Source organism: Tetrao urogallus (assembly GCF_951394365.1).
Source record: "Tetrao urogallus genome assembly, chromosome: 2".
NCBI classification, from domain to species: domain Eukaryota; kingdom Metazoa; phylum Chordata; class Aves; order Galliformes; family Phasianidae; genus Tetrao; species Tetrao urogallus.
The window spans coordinates 93,806,417-93,822,754 of NC_136814.1; the positions used below are offsets into that span (position 1 = coordinate 93,806,417).

The window sequence follows — 16,338 nt, forward strand, 5'->3', positions numbered from 1 at the left end:
TCTTTTCTTTTCTTTTCTTTTCTTTTCTTTTCTTTTCTTTTCTTTTCTTTTCTTTTCTTTTCTTTTCTTTTCTAAGAAATCATTTAACCAGTGCTTTTAATCTCATGTTCTTTTCTGGTCTCTGCTTCTAACATGTCTGTGTTCTCTTTTTTCCCTCCGAAATGAAGTTACATTTCATTTGCGTATGTTGACAGGCATGAACTGTATTCCTTAGAGTCCCAGGTACTTACTAGCCTGTATTTATGAGACACTTCTTACAGGAAGCTTATCACAGCAGCTCATCCTTTATTACAGTAAGCAACATCAGGCTGTTCCAGAAAGTTCTGATCGTCTCATTGCTTTACTGCTGGATTACATTTTATCCTCTCCTTGTACCTCTCATGCTCCTGCTGCAATCAGTGAATTCTGATACACAGTGAAGGCAGGAACAAGTTCTCATGACGGTGATGATACAATCTGACAGCATCTTGAAGTGTCGCAGTGTCAGAGAGGACTCTCACATACTTTGTGTAAGACCTTGGTAGGCTTGTGGCTTTACCAGGAATGCTGAACAATGTGTGAGTGCTATTTTGTTTCACACATAAAAGTGCGGTAGACATCAGTGAAACTGATAACCTGACCAGATTGCTGTTGGCAGGAGAAATAAAAGGTTCTTCCAGGGAACAAAGAACAACATAGGGCATTTTGAGCTAGCACAAATAAAGGGACAATAAAAAATATATTTTAAGTGTTAATAAAAAGAAGTTGCTTTCACAAGGCACAGTGTTTTTTAATCAGTTGCAGCACTGTCTTGAAAACCTCTTCCTTGGAGGGACTGGCATCAACCTCTTGGCATGCAGGATTCACCATCCTTCTGTACGACTCTTCAATTCTATTTTAAAACAAAACAAGAGCAACAAAACAAATTGCAGGAATGTGAAATGGCATTAGTCGTCGGTCTCAGAAGAAAGTGCTGGCACTGCAGAAGCAATGGAAAAAAATGTAATATGAAGCTAGGTATGAAATCTACTGCAAAGAGCAATGAACTATTAGGAAAACCTGAGACTGCATAGTTTCCTTGACAATGATTGCCAGACCCATATCAATATTCACATGGCATGTCACTGATATATTTCTTTCTTTATGGCTAAGCTCTAGAAACTGTCCAGAACAGGGCATTCTGCTTCTAACACCTGACCTTATTGCTCTCTTCAAATACCTGAAAGGTGACTGCAGTGAGAGTGGGGCTGGTCTCTTCTCAATGGTGGCAGGTGACAGGACAAGGGGAGCCTTAAGTTGAGTCAGGGGAAGTTTAGATTGGATATCAGGAGATACTTCTTTAAAGAAAAGGTTGTTAAGCACTGGAATAGGCTCCCCAGGGAGGTGGTTGAATCGCCATCCCTGGATGTGTTTGAAAACCATTTGGATGTGGTGCTCAGGGACATGATTTAACAGAGGGTTGTTAGGGCAGTATGGTTAGGACGTGGTTGGACTTGGTGATCTTGAAGGTCTTTTCCAACCTGAGCAATTCTATGATCCCATGATATTTAAATGGCATCATTTTCTCTCAGTACCCCTATCCTGACACAGGCCCCACTGTATGTCTGCACAGTGCTTCTGTCAAAATTAGGCAATACATTTTTTAATATGTGCCATCAATATAAATGCTAAAAGTCTAGAGGTAAGTTTCAGCTTTGAGATTTGTGTATATAGACACCTACATCCAGGTGTTGATGTGGAGGTACATACAAGAGCACTAGTTATTCAAGCTCCCACTGCAGAAAATGATGATGTCACCAATACATTCGGAGGTGCCTAGACAGCAATTCAGCTCACCCTAAGTAGGATATCTAGGGTGCAATTCAGATGCCTAAACATGTGTTTCAAGTGCTGCTTGAGACGATATAGTCTAATCTCATTTAGCTTCCAACTGCTGACCCAGAAAGGGTGCACAGGTTGTGTGTCATATCTGTCAGCCTCTTGAAGATGCCCTAGAACACATCAGATTATTCTAGATATTTATGCTTGGATCACTAGTTTCCTAGCATCTGCTCAGCTGAATCACACTGAAGGTGGCACGGACTGTGTTGACTATATAGGAGACTGAAATTATTCACCTGTAGCTTTCAAACATGTTTAATTAGAAATGATAAAATTTACCCTCCTCATCAGCCATGAATCTTTTCCAAAAAACAAAAACAAAACCAAAAAAGCCTCCACAAAATGTAGAGATACAGGAATCCTCGTCCCAGTAACAAAAGCTAAACATTTTGTTACTGATTTCACAGGAACCAAGACTGCTTCCATCCTCTTACCCTTCATTAAAGTATACCTTTGGCGAAACAAGCTGTTAGCTTCCAGCTCAGCCTCTTCCTTTGTTCTCTCCAGGCCTCGACCTTCAAGCCTACGGGCTCGCTCCTCAGGGCTGACAGTTAGAAGAAGAACAAGATCAGGTTTGAGCAGGTCTTCAGGCCACTTATACACAGCATCATGATCTGGTGGAAGATTTTGGATGTTACCATCTGTTTCAGTGGCTATTGTATAAGCAGCTGTGCTATGCCAATACCTGTTGGGAAAATGCAGAATGGACCGAAAGACATTTTAGAATGGACACAAGATCTTCAACAACATAGGAGGCAAGTATCAATATAACAGGCTGCTGTGAGAGGTGGTAGATGCCTCATCCTTGGAGACATTCAAGGTCAGGATGGACGGGGTCCTGAGCAACCTGATCTAGCTGTAGATGTACCTGTTCATTGCAGGGGGATTGGATGAGATGACCTTTGAAGGTCCTTGTTCAACTCAAATGATTCTATGCTGCTGATTCTATGATAACCACAAGCAAAAGAATGACTAGGACATTGATGCTGGGAGTTTGAAGGCAACTATAAAAAAAAAAATTCTGTGCCATCCAGAATTGCCATAGTACTCCATAATAGTCAGAATCATTGTGAATTATGAATTAAAAGGTATGGTAGAAGCTATGCATTAGGTAAAATGTTCCAGATACTCCTATCAAAATAAAGTCTTCTCATATGATGAGGCCAAAAGGAGAGTGTTATGTAATCTTTTCAAATCCAATAACCATGGTTTTTTTTTTTTTTTTTGTGATTTCTATATCACTACATGCAGCAAATTTGGTAGCAAACATAGGTCTTCAACCACATGTTAGTGAATATGATCTTTATTAATGGTTACCCATTTCACTTGTGATTAACATTCCCACCACCATGAGGTACTACGCTGTATACATTTCTGTGTTGTTAAGGCTGGTTAGAAATACCACTCATAGATACACAAACAAATTCTGGGCAATGGGAGGGGAGGGGGTCATAGTACATCTATTGAAACATGCCTGGGGTTTCAAAGTACATATAGACATCCTTTAGTAAGAGAAGTGGTTGATGCTTCATGCCTGCCAGCATTCAACAAGCATTTGGACAATGCTCTCAGTAACATGCTTTAACATTTAGTAGGCACTCACTTAGAAGTGATGGTTGGACTCATTAATCCCCTATGGTCCCTTGCAACTTTTCACTTTTTTTCTCTTTTCTTCTCTTTTTCCTTCCCTTCTCCTTCTTTTTCTCCTTCTCCTTCTCCTTCTCCTTCTCCTTCTCCTTCTCCTTCTCCTTCTCCTTCTCCTTCTCCTTCTCCTTCTCCTTCTCCTTCTCCTTCTCCTTCTCCTTCTCCTTCTCCTTCTCCTTCTCCTTCTCCTTCTCCTTCTCCTTCCCCTTCCCCTTCCCCTTCCGCTTTCCCTTCCTTTCCCTTCCCCTTCCGCTTTCCCTTCCCTTCCCTTCCCTTCCCTTCCCTTCCCTTCCCTTCCCTTCCCTTCCCTTCCCTTCCCTTCCCTTCCCTTCCCTTCCCTTCCCTTCCCTTCCCTTCCCTTCCCTTCCCTTCCCTTCCCTTCCCCTCCCATTTTTTTCTTTCATTTCTATTCTTTTCTTTCTTTCCACTGAGCAACTGGATGATGGTACTGATGTAAGAGGACTTCTTAAATATACAAACCTGTCTACAATCACAGGTGCTTGAGTGGATGCTTTTGCTATTTCTGAAGCAAGGATGTAGTTGCCCGCAGCATAAAAGGCCCTTCTAATGGGTGTTGGCTCTTCATCAAATATTGTCCTCCACTGGCTGATGCAAGCTGGCGGAGACCTTAACAGAACAGCACCCAGGGCATCTTTAACTGACTGTGTTACTGTGGTTTTGCCTGCATTTCATTTACAAAAGGAAATAGTAGTTATATATCACTTCAGATACAGCTGAATTTTAATAACTGAAAAGTGCTTTTATTTTTCTATTTGGAGTACATGTTCTGACACCAGTGCAGCCTGAGTACCTTGTGATAAGGCTTTCGGTGGAAAGTGTTTGTGAGCTTGACTCAAAGGGTATTAATTACTCCACTTTCAGCTCTCTGGACCTCCTCTTTCCTTCCAGCAGTTCTCTAGATTCACTCCTTTAAATGCATTTTGAATACCAATTTCTCTACATATCCATTTACAGTATTTTTCTATGTGACAATCTGTGTGGGCACTATCAACCAATACTTGCTTTTTAGAAGCAATTTTCAGTTCTATTTGACAAAAATACAGAAAACAAAGTTATTCAGAAGCAACGGATACTTCTCCCTGTGACAAACTGTTGCCAGCTTCCCAGCCCACCACTACTTTAGCTCCAGTAGTTGAGTTTACTTGTCAACAAAAATACGCTTCATAATCTGCACAAGAACTACAATTTCCAGCACACCACACTTTGTGTTTCTTCATTTACATAGACAAAGAATTCAACCATAGAGTGAAAAGCAGCAAATGAGAGAAGGTAGACTGGTATTTATAATGGCTAGTTATTCATGTCTTAAGTCTAATTTTCTGAATTTTTGAGTTTTCGAATTTTTGAATATAATTTGTTGTTTTTTTTTTTTTATGACATTTTAAGCCTTAGGTGTGTCTTAAATCTATGGTGGTTACTCTTCCCAACAACCCTTACTGCACCACGCTCTTACCTGTGGCATCCAGCCCCTCAAACACCACGACTGGAAACTCTCCCTTCCGCTGACGCTCGGGGCACTTCTCCAGGATGTCCAGCACCTCTCCGGCCTCCGGGATCCGCGCCGCGCACTGCGGGAGAGAGTTAAACCTTCGTACCTGCTTGCCAACCACACGGAACGGAGCGCCCCGCGGCCCCCTGTGCGCTCACCTCCCGCAGGCGGAGGCGGACGACGGAGGCGGCAGCAGGCAGGGCGCGGCGGAGGGGCCCGGGAGGCCCCGCGGTGCAGCCCCGCAGCATCGCCGCCCGCTGCCTCTGCCGCACCGGGGCCAGGCGAGGAAAGGGGCGGGCGGTGGCGGAGCCGGCGAGAAACGAAAGTGACTCGTGTCTGTTAGGAAAAGCCAGGGCTGTGTCTCTGGGGGAAAGGTTTTCTGCTCCGCCTCTCCTCGTTTGGTGGATCACAGGAGCGCTCCCCGCGGGAAATCGCTCCGTGCAGGCTGGGCGTGCCTGGGGTGGAAGTGAAAGTGAAAGGAAGATAGAGACAGATGTTTTTTTTAATTTATGTTTCTGATCTCCTCTTTCTGATGACCGGCGATAAACCCGAGGGAACAGCATGGAGTTACGTTAGGAGACGGTCAGGGTAGGGGTTAGGAACAGGCTGTGCACCAGAGGGCGGTGGGCATAGAACAGGCTGTCCAGCTTAGTGAGCACGGCCCCTAGTGCCGGAGTTCAAGGAGCGTTTGGACACCGCCCTCCGGCGTAGAGTTGGATTTTGAGTGTTCTGGTGTGGAGCCAGGAGTTGGACTTAATGATCCTTGTGGGTCCCTTCCAACTCAGGACATTGTATGATCACACAGTTCTTGACAGCTGCTGTGACTGACGCTGTCCAAAATGTAGATTTTGTGTTTTTTGAAATATTTATCTTATAAAACAGGAGAACCTGCAGCAGTCCTATTTTGCCCTTTAAATAGCTGGAAAACTGCACGTTGGAGATACCCAAGTTGATTTCTGAATATCACAGAATCCTGGAATAGAATCATTATGGCTGGAAAAGATGTCTAAGATCATCTAATTCCACTGTCAACTCACCTCCCCCATGCCCACTAACCGTGTCTCTCGTGTGCCACATCTCCATATTTCTTGAGCATCTTCAGGGATGGTAACTCCACTGTTCCCTGGGCAGCCTGTGCCAATGCCTCACGATTCTTTCTGAGAAGAAGTATTTCCTGATATCTAAACTGGACCTTCCCAGGCACAACTTGAGGCCATTCTCTCTCATCCTGTCACTTGTATGTGGGAAAAGAGGCTGACTCCCCACCTCACCACAGCCTCCTTTCGGGTAGTTGTGGAGAGTGTTAAGGTCTCCCGAGTCTCTCTCTTCTCCACACTGAACAATGCTCGTTCCTTCAGCCACTCCCCATAAGACTTGTGCTCCAGACCCCTCACAGCTTTGTTGCCCTTCTCTGGATACACTCCAGGGCCTCAATGTCTTGAATGCAAAAGAGAGTACACTCTGCTAAACTTCTTTCAGTAAGTGCTCTCTACTTATAAAATAGCTGACTCTGGTAAATAACCGTTCAACATTCAGCTTGTTTACCACCTTCATGATTTTGTAAAGCTGGCTCAGATTTCCCCTCAAGGTCTGTCATGTAGAAGTGAGAGCTCTTCCTGCTGCTCAGTCCCCTTGCTCATTTGATTCCAAGGACAACTTTAACACCATGAGATCACAGAACCACAGAATTGTAGGGGTTGGAAGGGACCTCCAGAGATCATCGAGTCCAACCCCCCTGCCAAAGCAGGTTCCCTACAGCAGGTCGCACAAGTAGGCATCCAGGCAGGTCTTGAACATCTCCAGAGAAGGAGACTCCACCACCTCCCTGGGCAGTCTGTTCCAGTGCTCCGTCACCTCACTGAAAAGAAGTTCTTGCACACATTTGTGCGGAACTTCCTATGCTGCAGTTTCCAGCCGTTTCCCCTTGTCCTGTCTCCACTCACCACTGAAAAGAGTCCGGCCTCGCCATTCTGCCTCCCACACCTTAGATATCTGTAGACCTGGATCAGGTCCCCTCTCAGCCTTCTTTTCTCAAGGCTGAACAGACCCAGTTCACTCAGCCTTTCTTCATAGGAGAGATGCTCCAGGCCCTTCACCATCTTTGTGGCCCTCTGCTGGACTCTTTCCAAGAGAGGAAGAGATCCTTCCAAGAGATCCAAGAGATCCTGCTAAAATGCGGGGACCAGAACTGTACCACTTCTCAAAGTATAGCTCTATGTTCCCAGTTTGCACAGAACAGCAAATTAATGCCACCTCTCTTATTCTCAGTGCTTGATACTGTTTTTGTTGACTTTTTGTTTGTTTGTTTGTTTGTTTTGGCTGATACAGAGCCAATGGTTTCAGGAAGGTAGCTGCACTCTGAGATGTCTTTCCTGAGATGGAAGTGCAACTACTGAACTCATCATTATGCAAATGTGGCTTTGATTATTTTTTCATATGTGCACAGTGTTACATTTCCCTACACTGAAGCTGCTACATTTTTGTTAATTCATCTCTGACTCACAGTCAAGTCTTGCTTGAAAACTGACCTGGTTCCTCATTGAATTCTCTGGTTCCTTGCTTATCTGTTTTCCTTATTTCCTGATGGCATTGCTGCCTTTCCCTGATGACTGAATGTTTACTTTCATTTTCCATTTTCCATTTTCCCCACCCACCACACTGATCTCACCCTGTTTACAAGCATTCCAGAGCCAAGCAGCCAGTGCTTCTTTTTTTTTTAATAGTATGTTTAAGAGATCACTTTTGTGTGTGGCTTTCTGTTCTCCTGGCTAACTACTTAAAACTATATTTGTGCAAGATTTCAGGTGCTTCACAACAAATTATACAGGAATAGCTGGGTAAAAACAGAGGAGAATGGAATTGCCTATTTTTCTCCAAGGCAGATCTTTGTGTTTAGAATCAATGTAGAGAATATAAATCTGTTTTGAAATTAACATACATTGAATATTTTTTCACTTTCTTCAACTGTACTATTATCATTTTGTCTTTTGTACAACAGGAAAATGATGTTGAAGAGCAAATGTGCTAACTATGTGAAAAGCACTGTTCTCCTGGAACATTATTTTAAAGTTCTACTTTTCTAGCAAAAAGGGTGCACAGCAGTAATAGCCACGTATATCCTGCTGGATTCTTTTATGCCAGTCATGAATCACAGAATCACAGAATGGCCAGGGTTGGAAGGGACCTCAAGAATCATGAATCTCCAACCCCCCTGCCACATGCAGGGCCACCAACCTCCACATTTAGTACTAGACCAGGCTGCCCAGGGCCCCATCCAGCCTGGCTTTGAACATCTCCAGGGACAGGGCATCCACAACCTCTCTGGGCAGCCTGTTCCAGCACCTCACCACTCTCTCTGTAAAGGACTTCCCCTTGACTTCTAACCTCAATCATCCCTCCCTCAACTTAAAACCATTTCCCATCACTGTGTGCCATCCAGTTTGCCATTAACAGCAGCATTCAAACATTTCTGAAAACTTATGTGTTATGTTGAAAATATTTTTTATGCATATCTGATGAACTGAAATGCACTGAGTTCTGGGATGCCATTCTCTGACTGCAGGAGTCCTATCAGGAACAGAGACAGAAAGTCAGATCTCCTGCCACTTATAGAGACCACTGTGCTTTTCCAAACCTCTTCTTGAAGGATATAGGCCAGAAAATCAGTCACTGCTTTCAACATTTACTGTAGATTGCTAGTTCTTGTACATCCTCAGAGGGCACATCCAGGTCTGTGTTTACGTTGCAGTAACAATCAGGCATAGGTTCTGCATGTAATGCAGAGAACAACGTCTGAAAACAGTTGAGGCAAAAATTAGAGAGAGATTTCATAATTGCCATTTCCTAAGAAAGCTCGGAGAAAATTATGAAGAACAGAAAGTCTTGAGTAAACTTCAGTGTTAAGTTCTCTGTACATTTTTTTTCCTCCATGTCAGCAGGAATCTTTTCCTCCGGAAATACAGATCCCCTCTTTCAAAAAGGAACACCGTTCAAAAATGCTGATGTTTTATTTTACTGATACTATTCAGGCATACTCTCAGAGTCTTTTTGCATCAGATGTAAATCTTGTGTTGAGATAAATCAGTAATAATTAAAAATTTCAATTGATTTTGAAAATTACATATTTTGGAACATATCTGCCATATGAGACTCACTAGTGGAAGTCTTTAAGATCTTGTGCCTATCTACCACAAGCATTCTCAGTAAAAGATCACAGAATCATAGAATGGCTTGGGTTGGAAAGGACCTCAAAGATCATTCAATTCCAATCCCCCTGCTCTGGACTGGTTACCTCCCACCAGAGAGTCCCACCCAATCCGGCCTTGAGTGTATCCAGGGATGAGACACCCACAGCTCTCTGGGCAGATGTGTCAGGGCCTCACTGCCCTCTGAGTGAAAAATTTCCCCTGAAATAGACACCAACATACAGATGTCTTTTGTCTGGTCCCTGATTTTTACCCACATCTGATGTTCAACTCAAGGAAGGGAAAAGACTGTACTCCCTGTGGTTGCATTGGCTGAATGTGATACAAGTTAGAAATTAGGTGAGAAAGTAATATGAATTGGGGTAGAGAAGATACAATGTGAGAAAGTTTCTAACATGAAGCAGAGGGGATTATGTAAGAGAGGGAAGAACTGAGGATACCAGAAAAGCCTGCTTTCATCCTTAATCTTGTGTCTTACACAAACCTGAAGGAATTGGAAGGGCACATGGATCACATCTCACGTGGACAACTCATTGAAATGGCCTCTGTTGATAAACTCCAAGACAATTTTGGAAACCCTCAGGAGCTGAGATATTTCCTGTCATACAGCAACAACCCATTTGTAAGGTGGTGTTATGAAGGCCAGACCCAGCAGGGAGGCTCTCTTCCCACCCTGCTGACATGGATCCAGCAGGCTGATAGGGAACCTGTACACTGGCTTAAGGGGAAAGCTGAAGACTGGTCTGTTATGGTTCAGCCATTAGTGGACCAGGTCAGCTAAAGGAGAGTAGCAGTTTGGAAAGCAAGTAGTATCCTGGGCTCCATCAGAAGAGGGTGGCCAGCAGGGACAGGGAGGTGATTGTCCCTCTATACTCTGCCCTTGTGAGGCCCCATCTGGAGTACTGTGTCCAGGTCTGGGCTCCCCAGTACAAGAAAGACAAGGAGCTGTTGGAGAGGGTCCAGAGGAGAGCCACAAAGATGATCAGAGGACTGGAGCACCTCTCCTACCAAGACAGTCTGATGGAGCTGGGCTTGTTCAGCCTAGAGAAGAGGAGGCTGTGGGGTGACCTCACTACAGCCTTCCAGTAACTAAAGGGAGACTATAAACAAGACAGGAGTCAACTCTTTACAAGGGTAGATAATGGCAGGACAAGGGGAAATGGTTTTAAGCTGAAGGAGGGAAGATTGAGGTTGGATGTCAGGGGGAAGTTCTTTACAGAGAGAGTGGTGAGGTGCTGGAACAGGCTGCCCAGAGAGGTTGTGGATGCCCTGTCCCTGGAGGTGTTCAAAGCCAGGTTGGATGGGGCCCTGATGGTCTAGTATTGAATGTGGAGGTTGATAGTCCCACCTGTGGCAGGGGGGTTGGAGATTCATGATTCTTGAGGTCCCTTCCAACCCGGGCCATGCTGTGATTCTTTGATTCTGTGAGTGAATTGTAGCATCATAGAATAGTTTGAGTCAGAAGGGACCTTAAGATCATCTAGTTCTTAACCCCTGCAGTGGACAGAGTTGCCTGCCACAAAATGGATGGCCCCATCCAACCTGGCCTTGAACATCTCCAGGGATGGGGCATCCACAGCTGCTCTGTGCCAGGGCCTCACCATGCTCAGTAAAACACAAGCTCAGCTGTCACCTTGCCTTGCCCTTTACCACTGCGAGAACTGAAGCCACGGAGCCCACACCCAGTCGGAATCTTCAGGTGCTGGAAGCTCCCGGCCCTACGGAGACGACAACGGCCACACCGCGGGCTCGAGAGGAGCGGGCTCGGAGCCAAATTTCTTGTCATCGAGAAAGGAAAGCGAAACTCGGCGCTTCCCCGTGCCGTGCCGTGCGGTGCCGTGCCGCGGCGGGCGGGGCGGGCTGTGCCGCCGCTCTTTTAAAAGCGGAGCGCCGGGCTCCTCGCTGCAGTGTGAGATCCGAGCCGGACAGACCGAGCATCATAAAGCCGAACCGAACCTAGGCTAGATAAACTGATAGAGCTGAGTTGAACCGTGCCGATTCGAACCCAGCAGGGACAAGACGAGCCAAATAGAGCCGATCCAGCTGAACCTCAGTGCACCTCTCCGGGTCGAACCGAGCCGAGCCATGCTGCTAGGCGTGCTGGGTCACCTGCCGCTGGCCCTGGCGCGGGCGGTTCTGGCAGCGCTGCGCGGGCGGCTGAGCGCGCTGTGCTGGGAGCTGACGCCCCTCGTTCTGCCCCTGCTCTCCTGGAGGCGGCGGTCGGGCTGCAGCCCCGACACCCCCGCAGCACTCCGGGACGACAAGGGCGAGACGGTCCCGACGCCCACCAGCGTCAATTACCACTTCACCAGGCAGTGCAACTACAAGTGCGGTTTCTGCTTCCATACCGCCAAGACCTCCTTCGTGCTGCCCCTGGAGGAAGCCAAGCGGGGACTGGCAATGCTCAAGGAGGCGGGTGAGTCTGGGAGCCACTGGGAGAGGTAGGGTGAGGAATGCATGGGAATGACAAGCAGAACCAAATGGCATTGAAGAAGTCAGACACTTTAGCAGGGTCTGTTCTGATAGGATAAGGGGAAATGGTTTCAAAATAAAAGGGGGAGATTCTGGATATAAGAAAAAAGTTTTTTACTGTAAGGATGGTGTGTCACTGGGATGAGTTGGCCAGAGACACAGTGGATGCCCATGCCTGGAGACATTCAAGGTCAGGCTGGATGGGGATCTGATCGAACTGTAGGTGTCCCTGTTCATTGCAGGGCTGTTGGACTAGATGGCCTTTGAAAGTCCTTTTCAATTCACATGACTATGATTCTAAGTCATTCTGCAACTGCCATGATCAGGTTCCCTCATATAGCTGGGGTGGAGTGTTGGAAAGTAGTGGTCAATAGGCAGATGGGCTCATTACATCATTCTTTGGTCCTTTTCTAGGAATGGAGAAAATAAATTTCTCAGGAGGAGAGCCATTTCTTCAGGACAGAGGTGAATTTGTAGGCCAGCTGGTCCGGTTCTGCAAGGAGGAGCTGAAGCTGCCAAGTGTCAGCATTGTGAGCAATGGCAGCCTGATCAGAGAACGGTGGTTCAAGAAGTATGGTAAGAAAAGCTCATCATGCAAAACAAGCGCTTGTGGGGTTTGAGAAACGGATTGGGGCAGCCTTCTGGAAGAATGCTAGGAAATGTCTTTTTAGTAGTTCATTTTCAAGTTTGATAGTAGGAAAGATTTTTTCTCAGACAGAGTGGTGAAGTATTGGAACAGACTGCCCAGGGAATTGATGAATTCACTGTTCCTGGAGGTGCTCAAGAAGTGTGGAGATGTGGCACTGAGGGACACGGTTACTGGGCACGATGGGAACGTGTTGGTGATTGGACCAGATGATCTTAGTGGTCATTTCCAACCTTAATGATTCTATGATTACAGTACCTGTGAACCATGAGTAACTTACAATGAAATACTGTTAATTACACATTCTGAACATATGCAGTCAGTTCTATTGCCTCTGTGGTACAATAGCATAATAAAAGAATAACTCAGCCTGTCTCCATAATGCAAGAAGGGTGATGTGCCTTCTGAAGATGACACTGCTGTGTTTTTTGTGGTTGATGCAATGATTTCTCATGACTGTAGTTGGATGATGCTTGGCGATAGACCATGAGGAAATGAGGCTAGGCAGACTACAACAATTTCCAAATGAAAAAAAAAAAAAACATATTGCTTATTGATTTTTGAAACTTGTTCTCAGGTGAATATTTAGACATTCTGGCAATTTCATGTGATAGTTTTAACGAGGAAGTCAACGTTTTAATTGGCCGTGGTCAAGGAAAGAAGAACCACGTGGAAAATCTGCATAAACTAAGGCAGTGGTGCCGAGATTATGCTGTTGCTTTCAAAATAAACTCCGTGATCAACAGATTTAATGTTGAGGAAGATATGAATGATCAGATCAAGGCACTCAACCCTGTGCGCTGGAAGGTAAGAAAATAGTGTGCATTATAGGTCACTCTTCAGAGAAAACCAATGATGAAGTGAGGTTCTGTAATTCTCTGAAAGTCTAATGGCCTCGGTCAGAGCTCCAGCTCCAGCTTGGGGTGATAACAGGGGACATCTTGTCAGTGCTGCATGTTGTTGGGATGGGTTGTCTCTTGTTCTGCACTTAAATGGAGCTCAGTATGTCAAGAATCTTCTCTGTTGTGATATTTACAGGAAATTACTATTTTACCATATGTAGATCTATTTTTTTTTTTATGATTTTAAAAATAAGACAGAAGGGCTTTATTAAAATGTGTCATGTATAGAAAATGAAGAGAAGGTAGTGTAGAATGATATATAATTAGCAGCATAAAACTTTATACATTAATGTTCTGTTACAGAGTATTAGTGGACAGTGTTTATATGATAATAACATAGTCTACTAGCACTGTATTAATTGATACATTATATTATCAGTTTAAATATGGGTAGAGACTTAGAAAAAGGAGACAACTTGTCTGATAATTTCTTACTGTTCTGTGATACTGTAATTCTATTTGCTTTTGTGGTCATCTGAAGCTAGCTAAACTTGCAGTTCAGAGTCAAGTTAAAATAATAAAAGGATACAGGTTGACTTGATAGTCTGCATGCCACATAGCACTTACCAACATTTGTAATATAACTATCATAATCAAGGTTCAATCAGAAGTTTGTTCTTGGCCTTGATTATCAAAGCCCTCATTAAGACTAGAGCAGTTAAGATTTATGTAGAAATCTGGTCAAGAACCATGATTGTGTAATTGCACATACAACTATGCAATGTTAATTATGTAATAAATCTTTCGTATAGTATTCACTTAATCACAGTTTCTAGCAGTGTGGCTCCACTGATAGAAAAAATTGAAAGATATTTCTACCAAGATTACTGAAGGTTTTTGAAGTCTTCTGAGGCTCGTAAAGTCATAAAATCATACCATGGTGTGTTTTGTTTTCAGGTGTTCCAGTGCCTAATCATTGAAGGGGAGAACAGTGGGGAAGATGCTCTGAGAGAAGCAGATAAATTTGTTATCAGCGATGAAGACTTCGAGCAGTTCCTGGAACGCCACAAAGATGTCCCCTGTTTGGTACCTGAATCTAATCAAAAGGTAAAACTGAGACCGTCTTTCCATAAATTTATTTTGTGGATAACTGGAAAGGTATTTGATAACTAGTAGGTGTCATGGTAATTAGCACTTTCTCTATTAATATTGGGTTTGAAGAGCTATAGAGATAATTAGACAACACCTGGTTTCCTGGTTTTGTTACAGTGGAAACCAAAGTATTTTATTTTCTTTCAGGCTTCTTAAGGAGGACGAAGTTATTAATTAAAGGGTAAAAACTCACTGATCTCAGTCCTGGTGGGCTTCCAGTGTTGCATGGCCCTCTGAATTATGTGGATATAAAAAGTATCGTTACAAAAAGGGTAGAAACTGAAATTTCCACAGTTGAGTTGTGAACTCTAAATACCTGTGAAACTGGATATGCCTTCCCTAAAAGTCTGATAAGGTTCAATATCAAAGTAAAGACAATTTGTACTCTTGGTTCTCCTTTCACTTATGAAGGTAATTTTTTGGGGGGGAAACAGTGGACAGACAAGTAGGAGATACCCAGGAAATGCCCATTTAGCTCATGAAGTGTGTCTTTATTTCTACTCTTGGCTTATTTCCTTGTGCAGACCTGAGAGCTTTTTGATCTGGGAGATTACCACTGGCATCTCTGTCTGCTGAGGTGATAATTAAACAGCCCTGCTTAAATAGTCATGTCATTTGTTCGGCAAATGACTTAATCATTCTAGAATGCAAAACTGTAATTTTTGCTGATGTTGAAGTTATCAGCAAACTTGAACATTATTTAGAGCACCCGAATAAAACTGAAAACCCACATTTGAATTTGACATTTTAAGATGTCATATTCAAATGATTTCTGGTTTGTTCATGTGATAAGTCATAATAGTAATCCTGTGACTTACTCCTGTAAATTTGATCCAGATTCACTGAAATCCATGGGAGGACACTACTCTGGTTCAAGGACTTGGATCAGGCTTTAAAAGAATAATTTGTTTGTCTTGTCCTTGACTTTCATGGGAGTAGAATTTTTGTTTGTGTACTAATATTTTATTTTTAATCTATTATAGATGAGGGATTCATACCTCATTTTGGATGAATACGTAAGTCTTTGTTTTATTCTTAATATTTGCCTGCCAATATATGCTCACATGTACAACAGTAATAGCCAACTTAATTTTGTCTATGCATTCCATAAAATAATTTTTACTGTATAGTACAAATGTGATTTCTTCCTCTCAGACACATTGAGAAATGAATATAAGTGTGACATAAGGAGGAACTGCCATTGGCTCGCATGCATAATGTTGCAAATCTTAAAGTATATGTATGTCATTGCTGCTTTTCTGTAATTTAAATATATAGAGCTTGTCCTGAAAACTAAGTTTCAAAGAATATGCTTGTTTTACACATAGTTGAAGAAAAGCATTAAATCTTCAGGATTTGGAGTAAGGCTTTGTTCCTGCTAATGTATGTCATTGTGTCTAACTGAGCCATCTGAGGACTGCAGTGATACTCCTCATATTCTTACACAGGCTGCTGTGGGATTGCAATGCAAGTTCATTCTGCTTAATCCTGTAGAAAAATTAAGCTTTTACAAACTAACTTTCTAACTTATTTCATAATGGTTTTCCAGATGCGTTTTCTAAACTGTAGAAATGGACGGAAAGAGCCTTCCAAGTCTATCCTGGACATCGGTGTAGAAGCAGCAATAAAATTCAGTGGATTTGATGAAAAGATGTTCCTAAAACGAGGAGGAAAGTACGTGTGGAGTAAAGCAGACATGATTCTGGACTGGTAACTCTGTGCACTGAGATGTGATGTGCATTTTCTAAAGAAGATTATGTATACATGTGTACATTTATTTAGCTGTATATATATATATTGATTGCTGCTAACTACAATATGATACACTATACAGGTTGATGTATAACTTGATACATGAGTGATTCTATGATTTTATGATTCTATGAACTTGTTAAATGTTTTTAGGATGCAGATTTTGTTCTTACTCATTCACTGGTTGAATGTTACTGAGCAGCTACAGAGCTTTCATAGAAGTATGAAGGACTTAATGGCAAACCATTAGGATCC

The 16,338-nt window shown here is 43.4% G+C and overlaps 2 protein-coding genes across 2 annotated transcripts; one reads left to right on the forward strand and one right to left on the reverse strand.

Annotated features, from left to right (window-relative positions):
• Positions 1–750: 750 nt before the first annotated feature.
• On the reverse strand, positions 751–6,060 carry CMPK2 (cytidine/uridine monophosphate kinase 2; the record flags this gene model as incomplete). The annotated part of the gene is made up of 6 exons (XM_079550380.1): positions 751–871; positions 2,312–2,545; positions 3,985–4,186; positions 4,979–5,093; positions 5,173–5,469; positions 6,052–6,060. 6 exons carry the CDS (start codon positions 6,058–6,060, stop codon positions 751–753), a joined length of 978 nt encoding a protein of 325 aa, XP_079406506.1.
• Positions 6,061–11,304: 5,244 nt separating this feature from the next.
• Positions 11,305–16,045, forward strand: RSAD2 (radical S-adenosyl methionine domain containing 2; the record flags this gene model as incomplete). The annotated part of the gene is made up of 6 exons (XM_079532734.1): positions 11,305–11,635; positions 12,106–12,267; positions 12,915–13,144; positions 14,137–14,286; positions 15,315–15,347; positions 15,881–16,045. 6 exons carry the CDS (start codon positions 11,305–11,307, stop codon positions 16,043–16,045), a joined length of 1,071 nt encoding a protein of 356 aa, XP_079388860.1.
• Between the last annotated feature and the right edge of the window lie 293 nt (positions 16,046–16,338).